General features: G+C 40.7%; 3 protein-coding genes across 8 annotated transcripts in view; 1 reads left to right on the top strand and 2 right to left on the bottom strand.

The window, feature by feature from the left end:
* Positions 1 to 15,711, bottom strand: part of LOC101155481 (ras and EF-hand domain-containing protein homolog) — a 17,046-nt gene extending 1,335 nt beyond the window's left edge. For 2 of the 5 annotated variants that reach the window (XM_023952305.1, XM_023952308.1), the window contains exons 1-15: positions 15,599 to 15,711; positions 11,350 to 11,667; positions 10,525 to 10,636; positions 8,950 to 9,139; positions 8,726 to 8,872; positions 8,437 to 8,527; positions 8,082 to 8,177; positions 7,124 to 7,311; positions 6,951 to 7,022; positions 4,893 to 4,941; positions 4,707 to 4,765; positions 3,892 to 4,432; positions 3,651 to 3,789; positions 1,181 to 1,262; positions 2 to 116 (exon numbers count right to left, since the gene is read on the bottom strand). In XM_023952305.1, the coding sequence (XP_023808073.1) occupies positions 2 to 116; positions 1,181 to 1,262; positions 3,651 to 3,789; positions 3,892 to 4,432; positions 4,707 to 4,765; positions 4,893 to 4,941; positions 6,951 to 7,022; positions 7,124 to 7,311; positions 8,082 to 8,177; positions 8,437 to 8,527; positions 8,726 to 8,872; positions 8,950 to 9,139; positions 10,525 to 10,636; positions 11,350 to 11,505 (2,037 nt within the window). In that variant the 5' untranslated portion in view covers positions 11,506 to 11,667; positions 15,599 to 15,711. Of the gene's footprint in view, position 1; positions 117 to 1,180; positions 1,263 to 3,650; positions 3,790 to 3,891; positions 4,433 to 4,706; positions 4,766 to 4,892; positions 4,942 to 6,950; positions 7,023 to 7,123; positions 7,312 to 8,081; positions 8,178 to 8,436; positions 8,528 to 8,725; positions 8,873 to 8,949; positions 9,140 to 10,524; positions 10,637 to 11,349; positions 11,668 to 12,342; positions 12,415 to 15,598 lie in introns of those variants that run through there. The other 3 variants (XM_023952307.1, XM_023952306.1, XR_002872735.1) reach the window with 3 other exon arrangements.
* Positions 12,525 to 15,667, bottom strand: ccdc59 (coiled-coil domain containing 59). The gene is made up of 5 exons (XM_011491146.2): positions 15,552 to 15,667; positions 14,965 to 15,187; positions 14,465 to 14,786; positions 13,250 to 13,358; positions 12,525 to 13,156 (listed from the first exon to the last, which is right to left on the bottom strand). Exons 2-5 carry the CDS (start codon positions 15,110 to 15,112, stop codon positions 12,992 to 12,994), a joined length of 744 nt encoding a protein of 247 aa, XP_011489448.1. The 5' UTR covers positions 15,113 to 15,187; positions 15,552 to 15,667; the 3' UTR covers positions 12,525 to 12,991.
* On the top strand, positions 15,584 to 26,788 carry mettl25 (methyltransferase like 25). 2 transcript variants are annotated; one of them, XM_020714348.1, is made up of 13 exons: positions 15,584 to 15,854; positions 16,511 to 16,690; positions 16,803 to 16,909; positions 17,012 to 17,584; positions 17,834 to 17,981; positions 20,189 to 20,283; positions 20,401 to 20,430; positions 20,863 to 20,936; positions 23,178 to 23,183; positions 23,593 to 23,701; positions 23,849 to 23,923; positions 24,375 to 24,446; positions 25,270 to 25,621. In XM_020714348.1, exons 1-13 carry the CDS (start codon positions 15,638 to 15,640, stop codon positions 25,378 to 25,380), a joined length of 1,797 nt encoding a protein of 598 aa, XP_020570007.1. In that variant the 5' UTR covers positions 15,584 to 15,637; the 3' UTR covers positions 25,381 to 25,621. The 2 variants fall into 2 exon arrangements, with proteins under 2 accessions (XP_020570007.1, XP_004083212.1); XM_004083164.4 differs by lacking the exon at positions 23,178 to 23,183 and having other exon boundaries at positions 23,608 to 23,701; positions 25,270 to 26,788.

Here is a 26,788-nt window from a genome sequence, read left to right as displayed (position 1 = left end):
CCTGGACATTGTTGAGCCAGGGTCGCACAGCCTTAAAGCTCTCCTCCAGTGTGACGTCAAACATCACAACCACGCCGTCCGCCTTCCGGAAGAACTGCTTGGTGATGCTGCGGTACCTGTGTCAATGACAGTGATCAGCACGCTCACCTGTTGTATAAATAAACTAATTCACTGCACTTTCTCTTGAAATAATTGCATTTATCACACAAATAAACTGCCTTTTACACAAAATTTACAGTATATTCCTCAACTTTAAGGGCTGATGTACACTCACCGGCCATTTTATTAAGCACAACTGTCCAACTGCTTGTTTATGCAAATTTCCTATCAGCCAATCCCATGACAGCAACTTAATTTGAACGTGGCATGGTAGCTGATGCCAGAGGTCAGAGGAGAATGGCCAGACTGCTTCCAGTTGATAGATAAACAACAATCACTCAAATAACCACTGGTTACAACTGAGGTCTGCAGAAGACCATCCCTGAACACACAATGCGTCCAACCTTGAGGCAGTTGAGCAACAGCAGCAGAAGACCACACTGACTGCCACACCTGTCAGCTAAGAACAGGAAACTGAGGCTACCGTTCACACAGCTTTACCAACATTGGACAATACAAGATTGGCTCCTTAGTACCAACTGATCATCACTAAAACACCACAGCCTACCTGAGTATTAATGCTGACTATATCTATCCCTTTGATGTACCATCTTCTGATGGCTACTTCCAGCAGGATAAGCCGCCATATCATGAAGCTGGAATCATCACAGACTGGTTTCTTGAACATGACAATGACCTTATTGTCCTCAAATGACCTTCACAGTCACCTGATCTTTATCCCAATAACCTTTGGGATGTGGGGGAAATGGGAGATTGGCGTAATGGATGTGCAGCCGACAAATCTGCAGCAACTGTGTGATGCTATCATGTTAATAGGGACCAAACTGTCAGAGGAATGTTTCCAGTACCTTGTTCAATCTATGCCACCTAGGATTAAAGCACTTCTAAAGGCAAAAGGGGGTCCAACTCAGCACTAGCAAGGTGGACCTAACAAAGTGGCCGGTGAGTGTGTTATAAGTTTGTATGCTGTAGAAATGCTGTAAGAATCTATAATTTCTCACATAAACTGTGAGCACTCCGCAGTTTGATCATGGAAACTCGTGCATTTATACAAACTTACCTTTCTTGACCTGCAGTGTCCCAAAGCTGCATGGCTATCTGGATACTGTCAAGGGTTAATGTCTTCACACTGTAGTCAATACCTGGTCAGAATATTAAAGCACATTTGCCACATCAGAAAAAAAATCCATACGAGCTAGAACATCAGAGACCACTAGAGGGGGAAAGCAAGGCCCAAATGAGAACTGCAGGAGATAGCGCTTTCTGGCTCCTCTCTCCCTGTGTGGGGGGGGTGGTGCTGGGCCTGGGGTGTCGGCGCCTCCGGGGCTGGGGCCCCTGGGCTGGGTGGGCCTGGCCCCCTTGCTGGGGGGGGGGGGGGGGGGGGGGGGGGGACAGCTGTTTGACCACCGGGGGACAGTCTATCAGCTGTCCCCAACTTACCCCCTTCCTCATATAACCTCATAATAGGGTGAGGGGGTGGGGGGCTTAGCCTGCGATGAGCCTTGGGGGGGGTTTACTAGGCAGTGGCCCCCCTCCTATGGTTGCCGTATGGAGTGGGCCCCCCCTCTTTCGGTTTTATTTGCACCTTAGACATGTAGGGCCCTTGGTAGGGGGGGTGCTTGGACATCACTGCCAGCAAGCAGCGGATGTCCTCCTAGCACCCTACCCGCCAATTTTAACCGCACCTTAGACATTTAGGGCCCCTTGGTGGGGAGGGTGAGGGGACGTCACTGTGAGTAATCAGGAGATGTCCCCTTAGTGCCCTACCCGCCAATTTTAACTGCACCCCCCTTAGTACACACACCCCTCCCCCTCAATATATACATCCCAACATAAACACACACACATGCACACACACACACCCTCTCAAACACACATACACGCACAGACATTTTGCAAGGAAGGTGGGACCTAGGTCCATCTGTCCCCTGCCTCTTCCCTGGTGGGGGGTACGGGCCCCTTTGCAACGGCGGCCGTGTCCCCGGGGTGCCGGCTTCCTGGGCCCGGCGGTGCTCTCTCCGTGCGGTGGGGGGGTTCACATTACATCTGAGCCGGGGGTGTCTGGTCCCTGGGGGGTGGGTTCTGGTCCTTGCTCCTGAGTGCTGGGCCCCGCCAAATTTCCAACTGTGGCCGAGCCTGGTCGGGCCATATTTACAACACCCCTTGTGGGCCCTCTTTTTTCCCCGGGGTTCCCCCCTCCTGGGCGGGGGCGGCGGGCCCCTGCCTCGCTCCTCCCTGGACCAACCGTGGGCCGGGCGGATGGCTGCCTGGAGTGCGGAGCAGGTCTCTTTTGGGGGGTCCTGGCTCGTACCTGGGGTTGGGGCGGGGGGATGCCCGGAACTCCTGGGTGGTGGTGGGGTGCTCGTTTGGGGCTGTGGGCGTCCTTCTCCGGTGGGGCCCTGCGTTGGGTTCTCCCGGCGTGGCGGGGGGGCTGCTCTCCTGGTTGGGCTGGGGCGGCGCCCTCTTTCCCTCCGTGCCTCCCTGGCCTCTGGCTCTGGGGGCCTTGCGGCGGCCCTGCTGGCCCTGGCCTGGGTGGCGGGCTTGGTCGCCCGGGCGGCGGTTGTTCCCTGCCGGTTCCCGTGTGGCGTTGGGGGGATTCCGGCTGCCGCTGCTGCTGCGGTGGGGGTCTTGGGGTGGGGATGGCTGGGCACTCTCCCTCCTTCTTTTCACGTTCCACCATCCATTTTAGAAGAACATAAACACTCACCTGAGCACTGGTGTTAGCTCACCTTTGCACTAACAGTTTGACTGAATGACTGAAATATTTCACACTAGTTGGTTTTAAGGCATAAGTATGCGTGTGAACACTATCTGTTTTGTGTACATGTCGACAGGTGGACATTTTTGCAGCTAGCAGGTGTGTTTATAACATTTGAGTGTGTGTGTGGACAGGCTCCGCCCTTTTTTTTTTTTTTTTTTTTTACTACATTTGAACCTTACCATAATGATTAACAACCAGTAAACTTGTTGCTTTATGCTGCTTCATGGTCTTATCCCCCTTCCCCTCCTATTATCACCCCCTACCCCCCCTCTCTCTAACGTCCCTCTCTCTTCTTCCCCTCTTTCCTTTTCCGTCCGGTCCAACACCAAAGATTTTCAGACATGATTGAAATTAATAAAGTTTGGCCTCGATTACAAAGGGGTTTATTCAGACATACCTTTGGTTTGTCTGAAGATTAATAACCCCTCTTGTTAAAGTAAAATATGTCCAACACAAGAGGCCCTCAGCTCTCATCTGTCTGCCCAGCTGTTGGACAGGACAAGTTGAAAAAAAAAAAAAAAAAATAAGAACTGCAGGAGATAAAGGCAGACAAAAAAATTCTGCAGATCTGATATAATCTGCTGTAGAATGTATGCTGGAGTTCTTGGACAGGCAGTGTGACTTCATAATCTCATTCATGTGATCCAAAGCGGGCCCCCTGGAACCAGCTTTAACATCCACAAAAAACCCACATTCCAATTATTGTAGTGCATGACAGCTGGGTAAATGTTAAGGGATTTGCAAAAAGTTCCAGGGTCATTGCTCTCACCCACAGTAGTAGTTGATGAGGGATGGAAACGCCCCTCACAGAAGGAGCGCAGCAGGGATGTCTTGCCTACACAGGAGTCTCCAACAAGTACCACCTTAAATAAACGGTCTGGAGCAAACAGAGTTCTTTCTTTTGTCATCTAAAGTAGGAAAAAGAACAATATTACCTTTTTTAAAACAATTTTAATAAATTGCTTTTGCAGATTTATACAAAAAAAGTACATTTAACAAAGTGGACCTACTTGCTGGCTCTCTTTCCCCACAGGCTGTTGTCTTGGAGACACTGGTGTCGTCTTCCCTCTTGCAAAGCAGGATTTCTTCACAGATGCATCTTCTGCGGGCTTTCCAGTGTGTCTGGAAAGATTTACTAAAGTGGTATTTGTAGCCATGGCAACAGGAGTTTCAGTTTTGCTCTGTGCTTTCACATCATCCTCTTCACTGAGCTGGTGCAGTAAGGGCTGAGGTCCGTCTTGAAGAAGATGCGGCAAGTGGTCTTCTTCGATAGAGATAACCCGGCGGAGAGGCCACCCTTCAGGAAGTGCATCCATAAACTCCTCAGCTGTTCCTGCCTTCACCATTTCTGATCTCTGTGTTGCTCCATTTCTCAACATCAACTTCGGAGTCATTTTGCCTGCCTCCTTTCTGCTCTTGGGCTTCCTGCTGTGTGAACTTTGGACAGGAACGACATCCCCATTTGCCAAGTTTGTCCTTGCTGAAGGCCTTCGCTGGCTTGAAAAGGTGCCGTCAATCACAATGCAATTAGAAGAATCATTGTCATCTTCACTGGAGAAGAAAGAAGCAACACATTTGAGTAGAACCCCTTCCACAAACCCAGCAGCTCTTTGAGAACAAGAGGAGAAACAGAGAATTTATTTGATCAAGTCTGCCCCAAAGCTTCAACTTCAATTAATTCTTGTTAGAACCAGAAACCTCTTGTTTTTCCTCCTGTAATCAATAAATTTGGTACTAAATTGGTAAAGATTTATTCTTCTATGTCACATGGAAACAACTAAATGAGAAAAAAATGTGATAAGGCAGCATTAGGGAAACAAATCACCTTTGTTCCAGCTTGGATGTGTCATCTAACATCTCATCGAGGTCTTCCCTCTGCTTCTGCTTTTTTGTGACAGAGGTTCAAGGCTTTTTTTTTATATCAAACAAAAGGTAAACTGGATATGTAGGTACGTTTTTGCTATAACTTAGCACAGCTATAAATAAATGTTGCAATATCATGGAGACTTACCACTTCACAGAACATGTCCCTCTCATCTTTTAAATGTTTGTTCATCTCCCTGCAGAGAACCACAGCAAACATTTTAAGCCCCCTTTTAGTTAAAGACCCACTCTGATCATCTTTTGATCTATTGTAAAAGCGTCCGTGGCCTTTCAATTATGGTTACACCATTTTTAGCCAAAAAAAAAAAAAAGGCATTTTCTAGGACTTACTTTTAGCAGAGCAGCAGTAGTTCACTAGAAATTTTTCTGAGTTTTGGCAAAGTAAACTTGCCCTCATTTCCCATAATCCCTTTGTTTACACTCTCCCACTATCCCCTCATACCCAAAAACTAACATTAACGGTGCAACGAAAATGGCGAGAAATATTGAAGCTATCCAGATTTAAAGTTTTGAGCCAGGTGCCAGCTCAGACGATGAAAAGAAAGACATACATGCAAGTGGAGGCATTTTTTAATGTGCGTCTGATTTATTTTTATTTTTTATATATATTTATTAACTTTTATGCAAAACTTTTTGATCGTATCAAAAAGTAGATTAAAGTTAGCGTTACACATAAGATGGAAGATAGGTGTGATGAATATGCAAATCCTGTACAAGAACACTTAAAAAGAAAAGAAGAGGGAAGGTTAGACATTAATGGCATAGCTTATGATTTTGAAAAAGTAATCTTTTTTTCAGAAAAAATACTGAATTTTTTAATATTTTGTATGAACTTTTCTGTTAATCAACAGTTGTTTTCTGTTGGTTTGTCAAAAATAGTAAAATATCATCAGCGTATAAAGCAATTCTGTGGGTCTCCTGACCAACAACCAATCCTGTTATTGTGGGATCAGACCGGACTGCCTCGGCTGAAGGTTCAATTGCCATTGCAAGTAATAAAGGAGAGAGTGGACATCCTTGCCTATTCCCACTTTGAATGTCAAAATTTCTCGATGTAACCTTATTAGTTAGAACTGCTGCCGTACGATGTGTGTAAAGAATCTTAACCCATTTAATAAAATTATGGTCCAAATCAAAATTTCTAATGTAATAAAAAGGTGAGGCCCTTCAACCCGATTAAATGCCTTCTCTTCATCTAAGGAAACCACAAGACCTTCCACTTTCTTTTGTTGACAGAACTGAATCGCATTAAGTAATCTTCTTACAGTATTTCCAGAATTTGGGCCCTTTGTGAAACCTGTTTGATCTTTAGTAATCTTCTCTAATCGAGATGTCAGAAGCAACGACAAAGTTTTTACGTCCACCAAAGTAATTTTCTGGACATTTCCCTTTTTTAAGAATTAATGAAATATTGGCTCAATTACGGTTCAACTTCTCAGATGGGATATTCTATATAATACTCACTGGGGAACCAATCAAGGCCTGGAGCCTTCCCCCCCTTAAGCAACGTTATAGCCTCCTGTACTCATTGTTTTAGGATAGGGGCGTTGAGAGCATGTCTATCATCCTCACTCAAATTAAGTAACTTTGTCTTGGGAAAAAAATGGTCAAATACTTGTGCACATCCTGAACCTTTTCAGATTTATATACCGTAAATTATTATAAAAATGACAAAATGAGTCATTAATTAATCTAGGGTTGGTAGTAGGAATTCCAGTCTCACCTGCAATTAAGGTAACAATATGAGAAGATGCTTCTTTCTTTGTTAAACATGCCCAATATCTACCAGGTTTATTTCCATATTCAAACAGTTTCTGTGTTTATCTGAAGCAGTGCGTGTTAATAAAGAATTTAACACACATCGAAAGGCATTGATTTCCTTTCGTTTAGATTGCACAGGTTTTGTGGAATATCATTTTTTTATTTTTGCAATACGTGTGCACATCCTGAACCTTTTCAGATTTATATACCGTAAATTATTATAAAACTGACAAAATGAGTTGAAACGTATGCAATTTAAGCTTCATTTTCCTAACATGTTTCTGTTTTCAGAAAAATGGCATAAGAACATGTTAAAAGCACAGTTTTCCTCATTTTAAATTGATGGAAATTGTGTTTTTACTGGGGAAACATCATGATTACATTAACAAACGTTTTTGGGCATTGTGGTTTAACCACATCTTACCGGAGAAGGTCCAGCTGCCTCATGAGACTTTGCTTCTCTCTCTGCAGTCCTTCAGTTACTCTGTACATTTCCCTTAAAAACAATGTTAAAAATAATACATTAGGACAGATTATTCTTTTGAAAAGCCCTACAGTGCTTTGTTCCATCCATATACAAAGAGAAAGTCCACTCACATCTCCTTCTCCTGCTGCAGTCGTCTGGCCTGCTCCTGCAGCATGGCCAGCTGTTCTTGGGCCAGAGCCAGCTCTTGGCCGGTGCACTCCAGCGCTTTGGACAGCTCGTCGTTGGTCATTTTCAGCTTGAGGTTCTCCACGTGGCTCTCTTGCTTCTCGCTGTTCAGCTCATTGCACTGAAGCTCCAACTGAAGAGCGAAGAGGAATAAAAACTTGCTAATGCAATTGGAGAGTACTTGATGAGAGCTGAATGGGAAGAGTACTGTCTGAATCTGCATAGCTCCCCCAAGGTTAAAAGAACTTTTTGTCTTGCAAGTGACAAGACCTACTCCAATGAAAACTGTGTTTTTGTGCCATTTTTCTCATGATGGAGGACATTTAAAAAGAAAATTGGACTTAAAATTGCATTTCTCAGTATTTCTTTATTCAAATCGTTGGCAATCAGGAGCAGATGAAAAAAATGCCATGAAAAAAGCTTGGAGATGTGGCGTAGGTGCTACAATTGGCGAGCCACAAGCTCCCTGCTCAGCTCCATTCTAAAGCATCCACTTGTAGACGACTAAATCCATGCTCGTCTTCATTTTCCTTGTCCAATTTGGCATCTGGCTCAAAACCGTACAGCTAGATACCTCTGGTATTGCTCGCCATTTTTGTTGCGCCACTAATGTTAGATTGGGGCTTAGAGGGGCTGTAAGCTAGCAGGAGAGAGTGTAAACAAAGGGATGATGGGGAGTAGGAGCAGGCTTACTCTGTGTCCTACCCACAACTCAGAGGTGAACTACTAATGAACTCCTGCCGCTCTGCAGAAACTATCTCCTAGAAAACGCCACAGATTTTTGGATTTTGGCTAAAAATGATGATTGGAGTGGGACTTTAAGAAGAAACAACTGATCCTGATGATAAAGCCTAATTTCTGCAACTACTGTTAAGAACCTTTGCTGGGAATTGTTGGACTCACCCGTTTCTGCTTCTGGAAAAGATACTCAAGCTCTCGCTCCTTTGACCGCAGCTGATGCTCCAGGTCCTGGCTGCGCAGCTGCAGGCGCTCAGAGTCCTGCATTCAAGAAAAAATTTAAATGACAAGTCATTAAGATAAAACTATCCCTTTGAAAGCATACTGATCATCAGGCATTAAGATTTAATCTACTGTGAAATGAGGTAACCAGCAATTAGTCACAGACATCCCACTGTTAAAATGACACATTTGTCGAAGATTATGGACTATTTCTTATTTTAAAGTATAAGAAAAGTGGCAAAAATAACAATAAAAGTGCTGTTGTTTTTTATTCCTGTTTGCATGCGAGTTCCTCTACCATCAACAGCAGCCGTTCCTTCTCAGTTTTTATCTGAGCCTCCATCTCTTCGTACAAATGACGGATCTCGCTGTCATGTGTTGCAGCTTTCCTGCAAGAAAAGATATCATTACTGGGAACACCATGAACGGTATTCAGTATGATACCTTCAAATGAACAGTAGAAGTGAAGGAGGGAGACAATCACTTATCTCTTTCCTTTTCCTCATATAAAACAAATGTTTGTTTTTTTATTTTTAATTCCGATTTAATCCTACTTTGTTTTTGCCTATGGCGCCTTGGAAGGTCACCTCTGTAAAGCACTCTCCATCTCCTTCTTCTCCTGGTACGCTTCTTTAATTTGCACTGTCACTCTCGCCAGAAACTCCTCAAAATTGGACAAAAGGTGTGGCTCATCTCGTCTGAACTGGGTCCAAAGATTCTGTACCTCACCTGGACTGGAAATAAAAGAAAAGGAGGACATCCTGCTGTCAGCCGATTGAAATGTATTTTTACGTCGATGGGCATCACTCACTCCTCGAAGACATTAATGGCTCCCAGACTCTCCAGCAGCATACAGAAGTGCCTCTCCTCCTCATCTTCATCACCCGACAGCTTGGCTTCCCACTGACTCTGGTAAAGAGCTTCTTTTGTTTTAAGGACGGGGCCAGAGGCTTGATGTTGGTCATCTGTTACAGAGATTCTCCGTCCGTGCAGAAACTGACCTAAAGAAGAGCAAACCATGTAGACAGAACTAATTCAATATAATAAATATTTTACATTTGTGGGTGTTTTTCTGGCTTTTAAAACAAATTTGAAATATTTTTTTAGAACAAACAGCTAATTATGAATTTAAAAGCTAAACTGTCATGTCTGGAGAAAAAAAAACAACTTGGAAATAATAGATTAAAAACAAGTCTTTTTTTGCGTTTTGCAGCTCCTAGTTTGATCAGGAATTAGATTGCTGATATAACAGTAGAACATGGTGAACTCGAATAGAAGGTGAACATTTTTCTTCTCCTCGGAGAGCTCAACTTTACGCCCCCTCCCTCCTGAACGGGCCATCAAGTACAGCAGGCTATTAAGCACCACAACTGTAGAAGTGATTGACACCTGCAGAAGCCAGGCTTCCATCCAGTTGCAATTCAAAGATATCTTTGAAAACGCAGCTTTGTAGGAAGTGTTGAATCATGATTCAGCGACAGAGTTGGAGGCATTTTCAGTAGCAGCGCTATGCAACACCTGCCTGGGATCAGTCACTCACTGGAAGCACAAAAGATCCTCAGCAACTTTTCCAAAAAAGGATATTTAAAGATTATTAGAAAAGGGACTTGCATTTAGCTCTCCAAACTACTTTATTTCTGCATCAAATATTCAGCTGCATAGATCTGAGAGATAAAAGACACACTTTTGCAACTTTGAAATGCTAAATCAACAATTTACGGTCCTTTCAAACTTTGAAAACACATTTTAATTTCAATGCCATAATCCTTATTTATTCTGTATCAACACAGCGGAAAATTTTGCTGACGTCAGATCAATAATACTAAAAATTATTATGAAAATAAGCCAGGCATGTCCAAAGTGCGGCCTGTGGCTAATTGCAGCCTACATTCATCATTAAATCGATAATAAGCAACCCCCAGCACTTTCTAAATTTGTGTGTACGATGTCTCGATCGTGATTGGCTGTTGTTGTTCACCTTTTGGTGAGGGGTCGCCACGGCAAATCAGCTTTTACTGAGGCGCACTTTCGGTTTTGGCAGAGAGTTTTTCGCCCTTCCTGATGCAACCCTATATATTTTTCAGGGCTGGGGACGGACACAGGGAGACCCAGACTAGGGACTAGGGAGCGGAAATTCACAGTAATTTTGATAAAAAAAATGTAAATAACTGTCTCTTTTTTTCTGTGAAGAAATTAAGAGAATCCCGCTGCAAAAGAAATGTGCATTAAAAAGTTAATTTGCTTAGGGCTCAAAGAATGCTGGCCCGCCTCACCAAATTTGGCCCTCTTTGCAAAATGTTAGGACACTCCCTGGTAAAAGCTGTTTTTAAGAAAATGGATGCATTTGCTAAATGATGCACATACTTCTAAGAAAAAAAAAACCTACTGAATCTGGAGGAAAAGGCCTCCAGTGTGAGGTAACCAGCATGATCCATATCCAGGGAGTCAAACACGTCCTCCAGCTCCTCTGCAGACAGAGGCACTTCTCTGTGGAGCCTCTGTTAGGAGAACAGTGAAGGACAGGACTTTCAAAAAAAAAAGCTCAACTCTAGGCAGTAATAAGTGTGTTGCCTGTGAATGTGGCTCGATCAAATGACAGATGCTTTGCCCCTTTAATGCCCCTACTTAGTAACCCTCAATGCACACAACAATGAATGCATGAAGCTTGCAGGAATGCAGTTCATTAGTGAGCTTACCTTAGTGCTCGCAAGTTCTGTTTGGCAAAGAGAGAAACGCTGCATCTGAACCACACAGCTAATTAGCTATTAAATTGTGACAAAAATGAAAAATAAATACACTTATTAGTGAAAAGGTCATCCATTTTAGATATGGCTCGGTTTGCAGCTGGCAAGCAATCAGTTTAAATTTTTTGAATTATTCAAGCTTTTTGAGAATAAATCTTGATATTCTGAAAAATATAATTAGCAATAAATTAAATTGGCCTTTTAAAGTATTAAAAATAAACAATTTTGTTCTGAGCTTTTAAAGTTAATTTGACAATTTATGTGTTGTTTTTTTTATTTTGGGGAGCACCAATTTACAGCGGCAAAAAAATTAAAAATAATAAAAATACAAAAAAGAAATTAAAAAAAAAGGAAGAAGAAAAAATAAAGAGTATTTTAAGATTAAAAAACAAACCAAAAAAACAAAAACAGTGACCAAATTTGACTCCAGGGTTAAAAGCGTCACATGGACAGCTTTAGTTTCTGACCCTCATATCCAAGCGGGTGAGGAAGCCTTTTCCCTCCACATCACACGTCTGGAAGAACTCCTTGGTTTTGCTTAGGAGGGCCGTGATGCCCAAGTCTGAGCCCCTCCTCTCTGTGCTGTCTTCCCCAGCTTTGGCTGCGCCCTCCTCTTCCTCCATTCTTGGCACACCTTTGGAAGGTGGATGCGTGAGCTGCAGAAACAGAATCCTCCTGACTGGCTCTGAATGCACCACTTAAGGGCTCTTTATTGTCGCCATAGCAAGTAAAGCAGCATTAGATGATTAAATAAATTGGTGGTTGGCTGCTGCACACCAGTCTCACTGCAGAGAAAAAAAAGCACAAATATACACAATTCTAACCACCAGAGTCCTGGGTTCGAACCAAACCTCTAAACTTTTCTCCAAAATGTTGCAAAAGTAATAAATAGCCATGATTACAAAGACCATAATGCAACACGTTCCTTCTTATAGTAGAAAACCATGAACAAGCCACAATAAATACCTAAAAACAGTGTGAAAGATGATCTCAACACAATGACTTGCAAAACAAAAGTCTGAACGGATGAAGTAGTTAAAAATAAAAGTTTTGTAACATTCATTTGGACCCTGCCTAAAAGTGGTTTTGTAGTTTCTGCAGCTCTGAATAAGCAGTCTTTCTGACCTGAGGTCAAATGAAAAAACGTGCAAAAAGAGAGAGAGGCAGATGTGGCATTTAAAAATAAATTAACTTTTTTAACTTTAAGCAGTACATTTACAAAAAACCACCAAAACACATTGTTACTCTTTTGTTTTATATCGCACAAATAGGAATAACATACTTAAAATAAATATTTGAATTTTTTATTACGCTTTTAACAAAGTATTATCGTAACATTATTATTGTTTTTTAATCATGTCCAAAAATCTGGACCCCCCCCCTCCCTCCATTATCTTAAAGTATTAAATCTTTGCAGAGCCCGAAATAGCAAAAAATAAAGTTAAAAATAAAAGCCATACCTTATAAATACAACATGCACAGCACCTTGTAGCCTCAGAATGAACAGAGCATTTAGCACGTTCTGCGTTTAGGAAGTGTTGCCTCACAGACGTTCGCTCAAGTCATTCTGCAACCATGTGATGTCATGAGGAAGCAGCCGGGGGCTTTTTGGGCTTGTATGCACACACACAGCAACTCAAAGTGGGAGTCTATTTGTTTTATTTGTTCAACAGCACCACACTGATCAGGTCTTTAATGTTAACGTGCCCTAAACAAGTGATTTATTCGACAATTCAAAATAATGTTGATTTTTCAAAACTTTACAGATCTCTGTTGTAGAATCACAATTCTCCCCCCAAACAGCTTCTACTAAATAATTGTTGATGATAATTAATTTTCAAATAACAGTTTCTACCTTTGACCAAACATTTATTTAATTTTTTACTTCCAAATAAAAACATTATCTGTCAAATGTGTATATAAGCAGAAGCTGCACATATCTAACAATGCCATCTTGTGGTGTGAAAATCCCATTTCTTTTGTTGCCTAGTTATGGAATTCTGCAATAAAACTATGCAAAAACAGAAGATGCAGCAGCTCGGATGATTTTGTGTTTCATTTTTAATAATAAAATTAAAGGTTGGTAACAGTTTGCTCAATCTTTGGTCGTCATTTTTGCGTTCCTTGGATCTTCTGAAGTAAATATTCCATTTGCAGGTTCAGATTCGGCTGTCCTTTCTTGGTCTTTTTGCTCAGAATTTGAAAAGTTTCCATCTTTTTCTGCTTGTACCGTTTAACGGCTTCTTCCTTCTGCTGCTTGTTTTTCAAATATTCCTGGAATTTGGATAGGAAAAAAAATAGATGTGAAGGAACAGGACAGTGATCTTGTTTTTGTTTTTTGACAAAAAGAAAAAACACAGAAATTACCTCTTTTTTCTTCCTTCGCTTTTCTTTGATTTTCTCAAATTCCTCTTTTGTCTTTTGGTAGGATGTCTTCTTCTGCAATTTCTTCTTCATGCGGTTACTCAATGGAAAGCTACAATAAAGGAGAACCAGAGCTGTTGTTTAAAAACCTTTTTTTCTTACAGCTTTTTCAGTTTAAACTTTAAAATTTCTGTTTGTCAATTTTACCATCTGATATAAAAAAAAATAAAAAATGTCTTAACCCCTTCATGCCGTCTGTCGCTAATTCGGAACGTACCAACAAATCCAGGACTCCACCTAATTTAGTATAACCCTCAACGGAAAAAAACATGACAGAATTTTTTTTTTAATATAATTCGAAAAAAAGTCAGGTAATATAAAAAAAAAACATTTAATGTTCAATTTTCAATTCAATTTTATTTGTTTAGCCCAAAATCACAACAACAGTCGTCTCGATGGGCTTTGTGCAGATAAATGTAAGGTAAAACATAAAATCGAAGGGATCATGAACACACACAATTCAATAGAAAGATTCTAAATTGAACTGACTAAACTAAACTGGGCATCCCTGCCCTTAGACCCTCCTATGCGGTAAGGAAAAACTCCTTAAATAAAACGGATTCGGGAAAAACCGTGGAAACATCAGGGGTGTCCACATGAAGGAGGGATCCTCCCCCAGGACGGACAGGCGATGACCAGAACTTGTAGAGAAGAATTAACTTATTTAACGCTACAACTACATATTTACAGTCCAAAAGACGAGCTTCATCCAGATGAAGTCAGGGGACGGCTGGGGGCGCGAGACGAGCCGGACGCAGGATCCACAGCCAAGTTTAGGAGCAGTAATAGAGGTGAGCCAGAGACGAGGTACTTGGTCAACATGTACATGTTAGAGAAGGGTAGATCTTTTTTTTGTCTCCCCCAAATTGATTAAACATTTAATAAATTTGGTATTTCAAACAGATATGTGCATTAGTATTTTTATACAAAACAAATGCACCTAAAAAAACTCTTTTATACTATTGTACTCATTTTTGTTGGCGGGTATTGTTAGGTTGGGCTTGTGAGATGCTGTAAGCTTGCAGGAAAGTAAGTAGACACAAAAAACAAGCTTTTTAATGTCCAATAGACAAGATTAGTAGAATTAAGAAGTAGAAGAAATAATGCCTGAATTGTTAAAGAACTTTTTTTTTTAATTCCAATAACCAGACTCCTCACCTTTCTTTCTCAGAGTTTTCCGTTTGTTCAGGGGCTACAGGCATGGAATTTGTCAGCTCAGATCCGCCACAAATGTCTTCATCATCTTCGTTTTCCTCCTTCGTCACCTGCTCCTTCTTTCTCAGCTTAGTCCTGTTTACTCGGTTTTCCCAGGCTTCTTTTTTCAGCTTCTCCTCCTCTGCCATGTAGAGATGCTTGAGGTGTTCTGGATACTCGTCCTTGTATAGCATTTTGGAATCAGGATTCCTTTTCCTCTCCTTCTTTAGTAGTTTGTTGTATTCATATTTAACTTTCTGCTTTCTTTTCAGAGCAAATCCTTGACCTACAGAGAGTAAAAATGGATTAGAAATTTAATGATTAGAAGTTTAACAGCAGATAGACTTAATTAGAAAATTAACAGATTATGAAAAGTTATGAAGTGGCAGATTCTGTGTACACACAATATAGCCACGTTATAGCAACATGACAATAATTACATTTATAAAATCATAAAAGCTCACCTTCTTTAACGCTGCCTTCAAAAACTTTGTGCTGTTGAATCCATTTTCTGTTCTTTTTCACGCCAACTGACAATTCTTTGCCTTTTTTCAAAATCCTTTCTTTCTTTGTAAAGTTTTTATTTTTCGCTTTTCGGTCTACTGGAGCCATTGCGCTTCAGATTTGGTCACAACGGATAAATGTTTTCTTTACTTTTTCCTACAGCATGCCGAGAACATGCCGTCCCTGAGTGATGACGTCAGCAAGGCGAAGTAACCGAATCCGGAACAAAAAAAAGAAATTCATTTTTAAACTGTATCATTTGTATTTCTGAGCTTTAAAAAAATAAAATAGGCTTATTTAGGAAAAGAGACAAAATATTAATTTAAAAATATTCGTAGACAGTATTAAATTAAAGTAAACACTTCTTAATCCGAAAATTCTGTTGACTGAGAAAAATTAACACTTGTTTTAATTCAGTTAAAACCCACGATACATCGAGTTAAACATATGAGGTTATATAGAAACCATAAGGAATATAGGACAAAAAGTGGTTAAACAGCTAAAACCAACACATATTATCGACAAAATGATAATACTTTTCGATTACTTTTGCCTTGGTGTGTTATCATCACCAGTAGGAGACGTTTTACATACGGTTCAGACTCCTTCTTGTTCTTCCGCGTGCCTTCAAACATGAAACCCTCCTCCTGCAGCCTCGTGGACATTCAACAGCGGATAGATGAAGTCATGCAGTTTTTGTCCGTAACACTCCCTATCGCTAATGCTCACACTGTGGAGTTTTACACTCAAGATGTCTGGAAGCGGTTCATGGCGGTGTCACCAGAGGAGGTCCTGTCAGCCGTCACGCCCAACAGCGACCGGAAGATGGAGCCAGAGCGCAGACGAACTGGTAAACCAATCATTTTATTTTGAAATCAAGTTAAAACTTTACCAATATTTATTTAAATATAAGAATTATTATATTCTTTCATTTAGGATGAACATTTGAGTTTTATTTGGATATTGCGTCACTTATTAAGCCCATAGACAAACGAAACTTTGTTTTTGTGTTTTTTTTTATTATTTGGAATTGGTTTATTCCAAGCAATCAAAAAGAAATACTGAAGGAGACAAACAAAATACATTTATATCTGTATTTGGCTACATTAGTCAAATTCAGGATGATTAATCATAATTTGATTGGAAAAATAAATAAAAAAGTTAAAGAAGATGCACTTCCTTATTTATAGATACACATGCACATAAAAACGATGTCCTCATAAAGACTCTCAATATTAAACAGATATATCTGCACATATGCATACAGGGCATGACACATTGAATTCATTAATAGTCAAGTTATTAAAATCATTAAAATCATTAATGATGAAAAAGGGCAACTGAGTATGTTTAATATATTTTTATCTGCAGCATAACTTTTTCAAATGTCTGAAGTCTTTTATTCTGAAAGTATCAAACTATGTTTTGTTAAGTAAAATAACATCTTCCAATATACCCCATAACTTCATGCACTTTCACATCAATTTTTGTGTTTTCTCTAAACAGAACCATCTGGGACCATGTTTGGGTTTTGCAGTCATTCAAACCGTCTGCTCGATACCCACGAGTTTCTGCAGGGCGCTAAGGCCCACTCTCTCCCTGGACTTGAAGTCTGCATGAGCAGATCTGATTTCCTGCTGGAGCTTCAAGGGAACTGGTCCAAGTCCACTGTTCTACCTGGGATTGGTTGGTGGATAATGCATATAGAATTTCAAACAAGGGGTTGGAATTGTGTAGTGTTTAGCTCATATCTGTAATGAGGATTTAGGGTAAATATAGTTTTTTTGTCTGTAAACAGTTACAGAACTGGAAGCAGATGAATTTATGAACTCTAAGAAATCTCACGAAGTCCAGTCCATGTCTGAGGTGGTTGCCGGTTTGGCCCGGCACTCTGGAGTCAAACAGGTGGAGTGAAACTTTTAAAGCTTCAGTCATAGCGTGAATGTTTTCTTTTGCTTTGATGCAAACAAGAAGTGAGTTTTCCAACGTGTTTGGTTTGTTTTTAAGGTGATAGACGTGGGCTCAGGGAAGGGCTACCTGAGCTCCTTCCTGTCTCTCCAGTATGGCCTTCAGGTTTACGGCATCGACTCCTCCAGCACCAACACCCACGGTGCTCAGGAGCGGAACAGGAAGCTGAAAAAGTTCTACCGGGTGTACCAGAAACAGGCAAAAGCAGGGAGGACTCGAGGAGAAGCCACAGCTCAGAGGGGCTCTGAAAAAGTTGAACCCGAGCTGAAGGAAGATGAGGATGCTTTATGTGTCGATGCATCAAGAAATGAGTCTCAAGAGGAAGAAGGGCTGCCTATCATCTCTTCATCCCCAGCAGCAGGGAGGCAGACGGAGTTAAGTCCAGATTCAGAGGAGCTCTTTCTTAGCGCCCTGTCAGCAGATGTACTGGAGCCTGCCTCCCCAAGGGTTCCCCCAAGTCAGCTCAGCGACGAGGAAAAGGAAAGGAGGAAGAGGGAAAATGTAGAGAGGAAAGCTCAGAGCAGAAGAGACGGCGCCAGCGACGTGTTTTCGCCGCTCACGTCTTACGTGACCGCAGAAACTGAGCTGCGGGAGCTCATCACCGAGCTGGAGGTGAGGTTTAAATCCATCTGTGTCAGGTGATGGAGCTGAAGGTACCGCAGCAGCTTCCCACACGGCTTCTAAAATTACAGCACAGTTCCAGCAGCTGGAGTTTGGATTATTGATGGAGGGGGGGGGTGATGGGTTTGATGCCAAATCTGCACCGCGTCATCATCAATAAATTCTGTCATCTATCTTCCCCCGTGCCTTCCACCTTTCCTCCGTTCTCTTCTTTCTCTGCGGGATCCCTTCATATTCCAGGACGCGGTCATGGTCGGCCTGCACACATGTGGAAACTTGGCTCCCAGCACTCTGAGGATGTTTGTGGCTAAACCGGAGCTGGCCGCAGTCTGCAGCGTGGGCTGCTGCTATCACCTGCTGTCTGAGGAGTTTGACCCTGCTGGACCAGGTTTAGACACACACACACACATATCCAGGTTTATTCATCCATCACTAGGATACAAATACAAAAAAAAACTCTTCAACATTTAAGTGATAAACTTTTAACACTTCAAAAACCAAACAGAACTATTTTAAAAAAATATTAAGAGGAAAAAGATACCAAAAAGAGACCACATCACATCAGCATGTTGACAGCGTAGGATATTTATTATGACAGTTTGTAAAACAAAAGAACAATATGAATTGTTAAAAAAGATACACTGTCTGCAACATGAAATTCACAAAATATTGGGGGGAAAAATCAAATTTATTTAATGGAGCAGAATGATAATAAAAAAACACATTGAGAAAGGAATATCTTTTACTTTACATGCTACTGGGATAGAACATAACTGAATGAAAAATGCTAAAGAAAAACACTTTTATTGGCTGATAGCATAAAAAATAAATACCTTCTTAAATAGTAAAAAAAATCATATTTTATGGAAAAACAGTCCTTATTAATATTTTTTAAGTCAGAGAAAAGAAACACGTTGAAGAAAGAGCATTAAAATACTTTAAAAAGAAAACAATCAAACAGTTAAAACAAATACAAAGGCTTAACGGATATATATTTTATATATTCTTCTTAAGCATTAAAGATTGTGATGGGTTTGATTATTTTGTTTTGTTTTACATGTTTGAAAGAAATCTAAATCTTAAAAGCATTTCAAGTTAAAGTAAAGTTCTCTGCCAAACCTCCTGTGTGAATCAGTGAAAGCTAATTTGCTGTGACGACCCCTGACGGGATGTGCCAAATGGTAAATAACAACAACAACAACAACCTTGGTGTGTGAACTTTGTTCTTCGCATTTGACCCATCGCCCTGGAGAAGCGGTGATCTGCAGACACAGCCGCACTCTGGAGCCATTTGATCGGTCTAACCCCCCCAATCCAACCCCTTAATGCTGAATGTCAAGCATGACTTGACTGTGGATTTGAACTAAAGACCTTCCAGTCTGAGGGTGGACGCTCTACCACAAGACCAGTGAGCTGCAAACTTATATGTAATATAAAAAAAGGACACTAAAGAAGAGAAAGAATCTGTTACGGCCCAGCAAACCAAATGTTAGTTGAAGTATTTTTGTACTTCAGAGCCCCCATCTGATAACAAAGCTAAACCTAAATGTGTAGGAAACAAGTCAGATGTTCCACTGGTATTGAGCGACTTGGCGGAGTTATCAGCCTGGAGATGGAGCTGAGCTCACAGTCCGACTGTTGGAGTCATTAGAGGGGATTTACGGATTTGAGGAGGCGGTTTAAAGCTCACGAAAAAAGAGATTTGAAAAAGAAAAAAAACTTTTTATGATGGAAGGGAATCGGTCGTGCAGTCGTGTTTCATCACTGCGAGGAAGCTCCACGCCAGAGTCCCAGTCTGATGTCGTCCCCGGTTTCACGTGTTCCTCCAGTTTATGAGTTATGAAATTGTCTACATGTGACCTGGTGCTGTGACGGGAGCCTCTGCATATCTGCAGTGGATGCAGCGTGGCGTCATCAGAGCTGACCTCCGCATCAGCCAGGAGATAAAAAAAAAAAGGAAATCACGACCGGCTGCCGTTCACGCATGTTCTTCAAACCCTACCAGGGTTTTGCGCTCTCACACACGTGCACACACGTGCAGCAGGGTTGCAGTGCAGTCTGGGCTGGCGGCCAGCTCCTGTGGTGGCCTGCTTCCCCCTATAACAGAGAATCAAGGAGCTGAAAAGCTTCATTATAGAAGCCACTTTATGTTTATACAGGCTGATCCTTTGGAAACTGCACAATCCCTTAAGTGCTTTAACCACGCCTTTTAACCCGTGTGGGACCAGGACACTACACCACTTGTGTTATTGACTCACAACAACTCCAAACAGACCGGAAGCTTTCCATTGGGTCAAATTCACTATAACTGATTTATTTAACTATGAAAAACCTTTTCTTTAAAAAAAAAAATCAGGAAAACCTGCATTTTTAAGCCTATAGAATAATAATTAATTATGTTTTGGTTTGATGGTTTCCGTGCTCTGAATTTCTGGCAAGTTAAAGTTAGATATGACCAAAAATCCAGGTCTGTATCTTTGATCTGTGATGCACACATCATCTCTGCCCCTATTTAGCAGCTTACTTTCAAATTTCTGCTACAAATGTCTGTTCTCCTCTGTTTAACTGAGCTCATCTTTGCCCGTTCCCTCACAGAGAGTTTGGACAGATCGTGTGGTTTCCCTCTGAGTCAGTACCTCCATGACCGGTCCTGCTTCTGTGGCAGAAATGCCAGGATGTCAGCATGTTTGGTGGGTCCAAGATTTTTTTTTTTTACTTTTTTTTTTTTTGTATTTGCACCTGACTTTATTTTCCTGTTAGCGCACATTTTTCACGAGGGCTTGTTTTTTTTCCCTTCTAACCAACAGGCTTTGGAAAGAGTTTCTCTTGGCCAGGGGGTGAGTGAGGCGTGCATTTAAATATGCATTTCATCATATTAGCTCATTTTGACCAACAGTGGCAAATTCCTCACTGCGCTACAAATGGCAGATCTAGGTGTTCCCAATCAGCCCCTACAGTTTTTTTTTTATTTAAAGCCAGATTATTAACCCATTAATTGCTTTATTTGAAATATAGAGCTGGGAGGCGGCAGCCCCGAGCCGATACATGATACCGGAACTGCCATTAATAAGGAATGTTTATAAATATTAATGTAATCATGGAAAGATGGATTACCTGCTGGAACGGAGGTCTGAACCCCCAAAACAGGCTTGATTGCCCGCGAGTGTTGTGTTAAGCCTGAAAAGTGTCAGATGTGTTCATCCACCATTTCCACACATGGAAGAATCTTTTCCTGTGAGTCAGACACACTTTTTATTCTTCTTCTCCAGATTCAGATGGAGTCTCTGTTCTACAGAGCAGTCCTTCACGTCATTCTGAGAGATCACTACGGCTCCTATAAAAGGTCATTTTCCTGCAGCTTTCGTCCATGTTTGGTTTGGTGTAGGAAATGTGTTTGTGAGGGTAAAATAGACCAAAGTAGGTGTCGTGTTTTCATTGTGGCACAAACGATATGTTTCCAAAATTTTGGGAAAGAAAAAAAAGGTTTTTGTCTATACTTTGCTCTTAATGTTAATTAACCAAACTCTTCATATAAATAGCGAATTGTCTCAGCGTACAAGCGGCCACTTCCAATGAAATGTCTGTGTAAACGTGCGTAAATGCAGCTTTCGCGATCAAAACTCCCATGTTTCTGTGTTGCTAGGCAAGTTTCCACGACCTTTTTCGGGTTCTACGTACAAAACAAGGTGCACCTCGGTAGTGCGTGGCGATGGTTGTGCCAGGTCTTCAGGGACGGAGCTGCAGGGGGTCAAAGGAGTCCCGTCCCGTCCCGTCCCGTCTCCCCCCCACAGCAGAAAAGCTTTGTCCCCCAAATTTTAAGTCAATATTAGTATCATTGTAGACAAGGATAAAAAGAAATCATCAACATCAATACAAACTTTTTCAAGCATTTGCGATAGCACCTCAGTTAAAATAACTGCTGTTAGTATTTATAATAATGATAAAGCTTTTTAAATACATATTTTTGATCCTTTCATTTTTAATGGCTGTTCAGTTTGCCGTTCCCATTTGCCACCCTACCAAAGACTTCTGCCGCCCCCCCCAATTGAAAATGTTCTAGCTCCACCACTACAAGTCTTTCATGCATCAGAAAAGAGCTGTAAAAGAGAAAAAGCCTGGGACAAAATTAGCGAGATTTGACATTTCACACCAAGCCTCTTTGAAATTTTGGACATGCGCTGGTAAACAGAATGAAGAAGAAGAAGCCCCTCCCCTCTTGTCCAGTGTGAACAAAATGGGCATCAAGAATGCCTGCTCAGCATGTTCTTGAACATCCATCACATGGCCGATGTGTCTGCAACTTTAGGCATAGCTATGATAAAGTGCAAATTCATATTTAATAAATGATGTATACCAGGGGTCGGGAACCTAAGGCTCGCGAGCCATATATGGCTCTTTTGATGGTCACATGTGGCTTGCAGACAAATCTTTAATTCAAATTTTTTTTCTTCATTAGACCAGTCTTTCTCGTGCGCGATGCGATGGCAGAGGCGCGCAGTAGTAGCGGTGCTTAGAGAGACAAATCTGCGCCAGCACTAGTATAAGTTTAAAATTGTCTATTAATTCACAGAGTTTGTACCACCCGGAAACCTGTGAATTGCCGTGCCTAAAACTGCACGCTCCCGTCTCTGAGAAAGAGCGCGCAGTTGCGGGGACGGGATGTGTGAGGGAGAAAGCAGAGGGTGGGGCTGAGGTGTTGTGGGGACAGGCAGCAGGTGAATCGCGCAGGGATTGTAATAACGTAAAACCCAATGCCCGTCACTCACTGCAGCGTGTGAGTGTGTGTTTGGCTCCAGGTCCGCATGTGAGCAGTCTGTCTCACATCTACAAAACATTCATACAAACCTAAGATCACGTTTAAAGTCTCAACGCCTGCATGAAGCAGAAACTCACCACGTAAACCAGACTAGACCATCAGCAAAACTACCACGAGAAATACTCATCATTTATTAGAAACAGAATAACAATGTTATTAAAAAGAATCCACAGACTTACTGGACTTTAAAAAGGTTGAAATTACATCAAATGCACACATTCACTTGTATTTTAGTTTTAAACATATTGTCGCGGACTGAGTTGGATGGCTGTTGGGCCGTGTTAAAAGTTCTGGAGTTCATTGAACGCGTCAAGCAGAGATCTGATTGGCTCTCAGTTCTGTCGCTCAGCCTGTTGTTAGGTAGTTTGGACCAATGGGGTTCAGCTATGGGCCGAATAAGGGAAAGGGGAGGGCTGCAGCGGGAGCAGTGGAATATAAAGTTGGGAGACGCGCTCTCGTCTCGTCTCGGCGGGAGAGATTCAGGAGTTGCTGAATTAATTGTTCGGCGTTTGTCGCGGTCTGCAGTAACCCGAATAAAGAACCTTAAAAGAGGTTAAGTCTCCGTGCCTCAGTGTGGGAAAGGGACACTACATTATTGTATGGCTCTTTGGAAATTACATTTAAAAATATGTGGCGTTTATGGCTCTCTCGGCCAAAAAGGTTCCCGACCCCTGATGTATACTGTTAGAAAAGAAGCTCATGTACATCGTGGGTTTAAGTGTTAAGCTCATTTACATACATTATAAATAGATGTTTAAACTCGTTTAGGCACTATAGGGGCTCCATACTTAAAAAAAAAAGACAGAATATAATGGTTAAATATAATTGGTTCTTACGACTGTATTTATGATCAAATGTAGTTTGCAACATTTCATCTACTGTTTCTTTTTGGAAAACTAAATTTATTTTTAAATTTAGTTTTCAAAGTTTCACAGTTAAATGAAATATTATCAGCTGAATCCAGTTTTTTTGCTAAAATGTTAAATATGATTATGATAAGTTAAAGGCACTAGGAAGTTCCTGTGCCTTGTTTTTAATTTATATAACCAGCAAAAGATTTTTCATATTTCCCACAAACTGTAAGTTTTTTTTGTGTGTATGAAGCTGTCTTTCTGCTAATATGATATAAATGGTGATAATAGTATATATGAAAGTTTATTCTACTGTGCAGAAAGTGAGAAATTGTTATGATCTGCAGTGACAGGCGAGTGGGAAATGTTTACTCGAAGGCGAAATCCTTTCTGGACTACGTCCGTCGAGCTCTGCGCAAACTGGAACTGGATGAATCGAAGGTCAGGAGCAGATTGTCGCAGTTACTTTTCAGAGCAAACTATGAAATATATCTGTAAAAAAAAACACTGGGATTTGACATGTGCTCCTTCTTCTTCTTGCATCATAGTTTAAATGACAAAACAAATCTCTTTTTTTGTCCGATGCAGCTTTCTGACAACGACATCCAGGATTACCACGACAAGTACAGACCTCGTATGGCTGAGATGCATGCCTTTAACATGGTGAGTCCTCATTCTGCTTTGACCAAACTGCATTTCAGGGTTCTTTTTTCCACACATTTGGCACGTCTTCCACGGTATTCCCTCAAGCCTTTGTGTCGAATATTTTTCTCCTGCAAAATGTCAACAAGTTCTAAAACAATAAGTGAGATCGGTGTACTCTGGTGGAAGGTAATGTGAGAATTGCTCGTACAGAACGAGATGAAAAACAGCCTCTGGTTGCTTTTCAGGCTAATAATTGGGTTGTCAACCAGGATTTTGTTTTTCTCTCTTGACTTAATCCAGTTAAATGTTTTTTGGAGGACGGTTTCTGAGTAACTGCTGACTTTTTATTCTGTTCTCTCTAAAAGAAGAAACATCTAAAAGGGATGAAAAAGTAGAGCATTTTGGATCACTGTGATATTAAATACGACTTCCTGTGAATCTTTTTCTTCATATTTCTTTCTCTGTGCAGCTGAAGGTGACAATTGCTCCCTGTATTGAAGGACTGATTCTCCTTGATCGCCTTTGCTACCTGAAAGAACAGGTAAAGCAGAACAGATAAGTCAAATAAAGTTTGTAATTTCATATCCAAAAATATTTGTAGGTGAATTTTAATGGAAAGAAATGAAACTTAATATGAGCAGTGGAGGATGCAGATTTATGTTTTCTGGAACTGGCATGGTGGTGGGTTGATCATTATGTGGGTTATCTTAGTTACTGGCCCAGTAATATGGCTGACACTTTCAAATTGGGAAAATGTTGGCATTAGATAGAAGAGCCTTAACATAATTTCCCCAAACTTTGGTGCAATTCAAGAACAATTTTAAGGAAAATCAAAACAAATAAATACATTTTCTTTTTTGCTAAGTGTGTTTACAGCTCAGCACTCCATACTGATTCCTACATGTGTTCGGTTTGGATCAGAATCTTCACATCCCAGATGATTAAAGCAAACACACAGAAATGTCAGCTGAAATCTGCTCCACTGACACTAACACACACGTTGCTGAAATTGAACCCAGCCTGCAGCTTATTGTCCAAATGCTTTGAAGTTATGATTACATGTGGTTGCATGTCAGATGGACTTCCTTATAAGCGTCCTGTGGAATATCAACAGCTCTGTGCAGATTTCTGTGTACGTCCACGAGGAAAAGGAGGGAAAACGCTAAAGGAAGCGTTGGATGTATGCTAATGAGATCCATGTGATGATAACTGTGTTCAGACTTTTATTTAGCCTGAAGGGCTAAATAGGAGGAATGGATGTAAAGGGAGGTTATACCATGTGGCATTAAAAGTCTAAATAAAAAGGAAGAATGTGCATATTTTGTTTCTGTCTAAATAAAATCTGTGTTATTGTTTTTTTGCAGGAAGATGTAACATTTTCTGCACTGGTGCAACTGTTTGACCCTCTGCTGTCACCAAGATGCTATGCTGTTATTGGACTCAAGGCTTCCACAAAGAGAAAAACAAGCTGCTGATTTCATGTACAAAAATGAAAAATTAATTTCAAAACAGTTCTATTTTATTATTTGGTTATATTTTTCTTTTTTTAATCACAATTCAAATTTTGTACAATTAAATGTTTGAACCTCCTTATACTTTTTCATTTGTTTTATAGACTTTAATGTTTTGATGAAGAAAAAATAATTCCACTCCATGAAAAAACACCACAAAGCACCTGGAAAAGCAATTTACCTGTTTAAAAATCTATTGCCTTTTTTTCTGGTCTTTGTGTTTGAATGAATCTGAGGAAAACACTTGTTTTTAAGGAGTATTCAGGGAAACTGCGGTATTGTGGGATTTGAAGAGACTTAGATTCTCCCAGCACATCTGGAAATCTAATTTCTAGTTTGTCCAGAGAAGAAAGAAGAAAAAACAGCAGAGAAAGAGGCTCCTTTTTTTTAATATCCTTTTTTACAAAAGAAAAAGTTGCTGTTTTTTTAGGCATTTTTGTGTTTAAATTATTATTTTAATGAGCAAAAACGTTACATTTTTCATTTTATTTTATATCACATGAAGTTAAATTAACTCAGAATTTAACATTGTTTATTAAGTGTCTTTAAAGTCCCACTCTGATCATCTTTGATCTATTTTCAAAGCGTTCCCAGTGGTCTTTTTATTATGATTATGCCATTTTTAGCAAAAAAAAGTCGTTTTCTAGGACATAGTTTCTGCAGAGCAGCAGGAGTTCATTAGAAATTCGACAGTGAGTTGTGGGAGGAACTACCAGCACAGAGTAAGCCTGCCCCCTTCCCATCATTCATCAGTTCACAGTCTCTCCCTCTAGCTTTACAGCCCCTCATACCCCCAACCAATCATTCAGTCATTTGCAAGCGGATGCATCTGAATGAAGTGGAGCAGGGAACTTGTGGCTTGCTGTAGGAGCTTCTAACGCCACGCCTACAAGCGTTTTCAACTGCATTTTTTTTTCTTGTCTTGATTCACAATGATTTGAATTAGGAAATACTCAGTAATTAAATTTCAAGCTCAATTTTTTTCATATATGTCTTCCATCACGAGGAAAAATGACACAAGAAACACGATTTTCATTGGAGTGGGTATTTAAGATTAAAGTTAAGAATCTAGACAGTCTCTTTGCACATGAAAAATATTATAAAAATTGCTAATCATTGCGATTTGGTTTATTTGTTTTTATGTGAAACATCATGCATACATTTCTTTTTTCAGTGTCTGAAACCGAACAACCTGAAAAAAAGCTCCAACACCATTCTCTCTTCACAAAATCTATTTTTCCTCTCAGACATTTTCCTCTGTTTGTGCCAGCTGCCTGCACATCTGCAGCTCACACACAGGTTTGTCTGTAAAACCCTTTGGTGTCCTAGTGATTTATGTCAGTAAAGACAAATGATGTCACTTTCAGCTAAA

This window comes from Oryzias latipes, chromosome 23, assembly GCF_002234675.1.
Source record: "Oryzias latipes chromosome 23, ASM223467v1".
Lineage (NCBI taxonomy): Eukaryota > Metazoa > Chordata > Actinopteri > Beloniformes > Adrianichthyidae > Oryzias > Oryzias latipes.
Note: the sequence above shows the minus strand (reverse complement) of the source record. Positions and strands in the feature narration are given on the sequence as shown.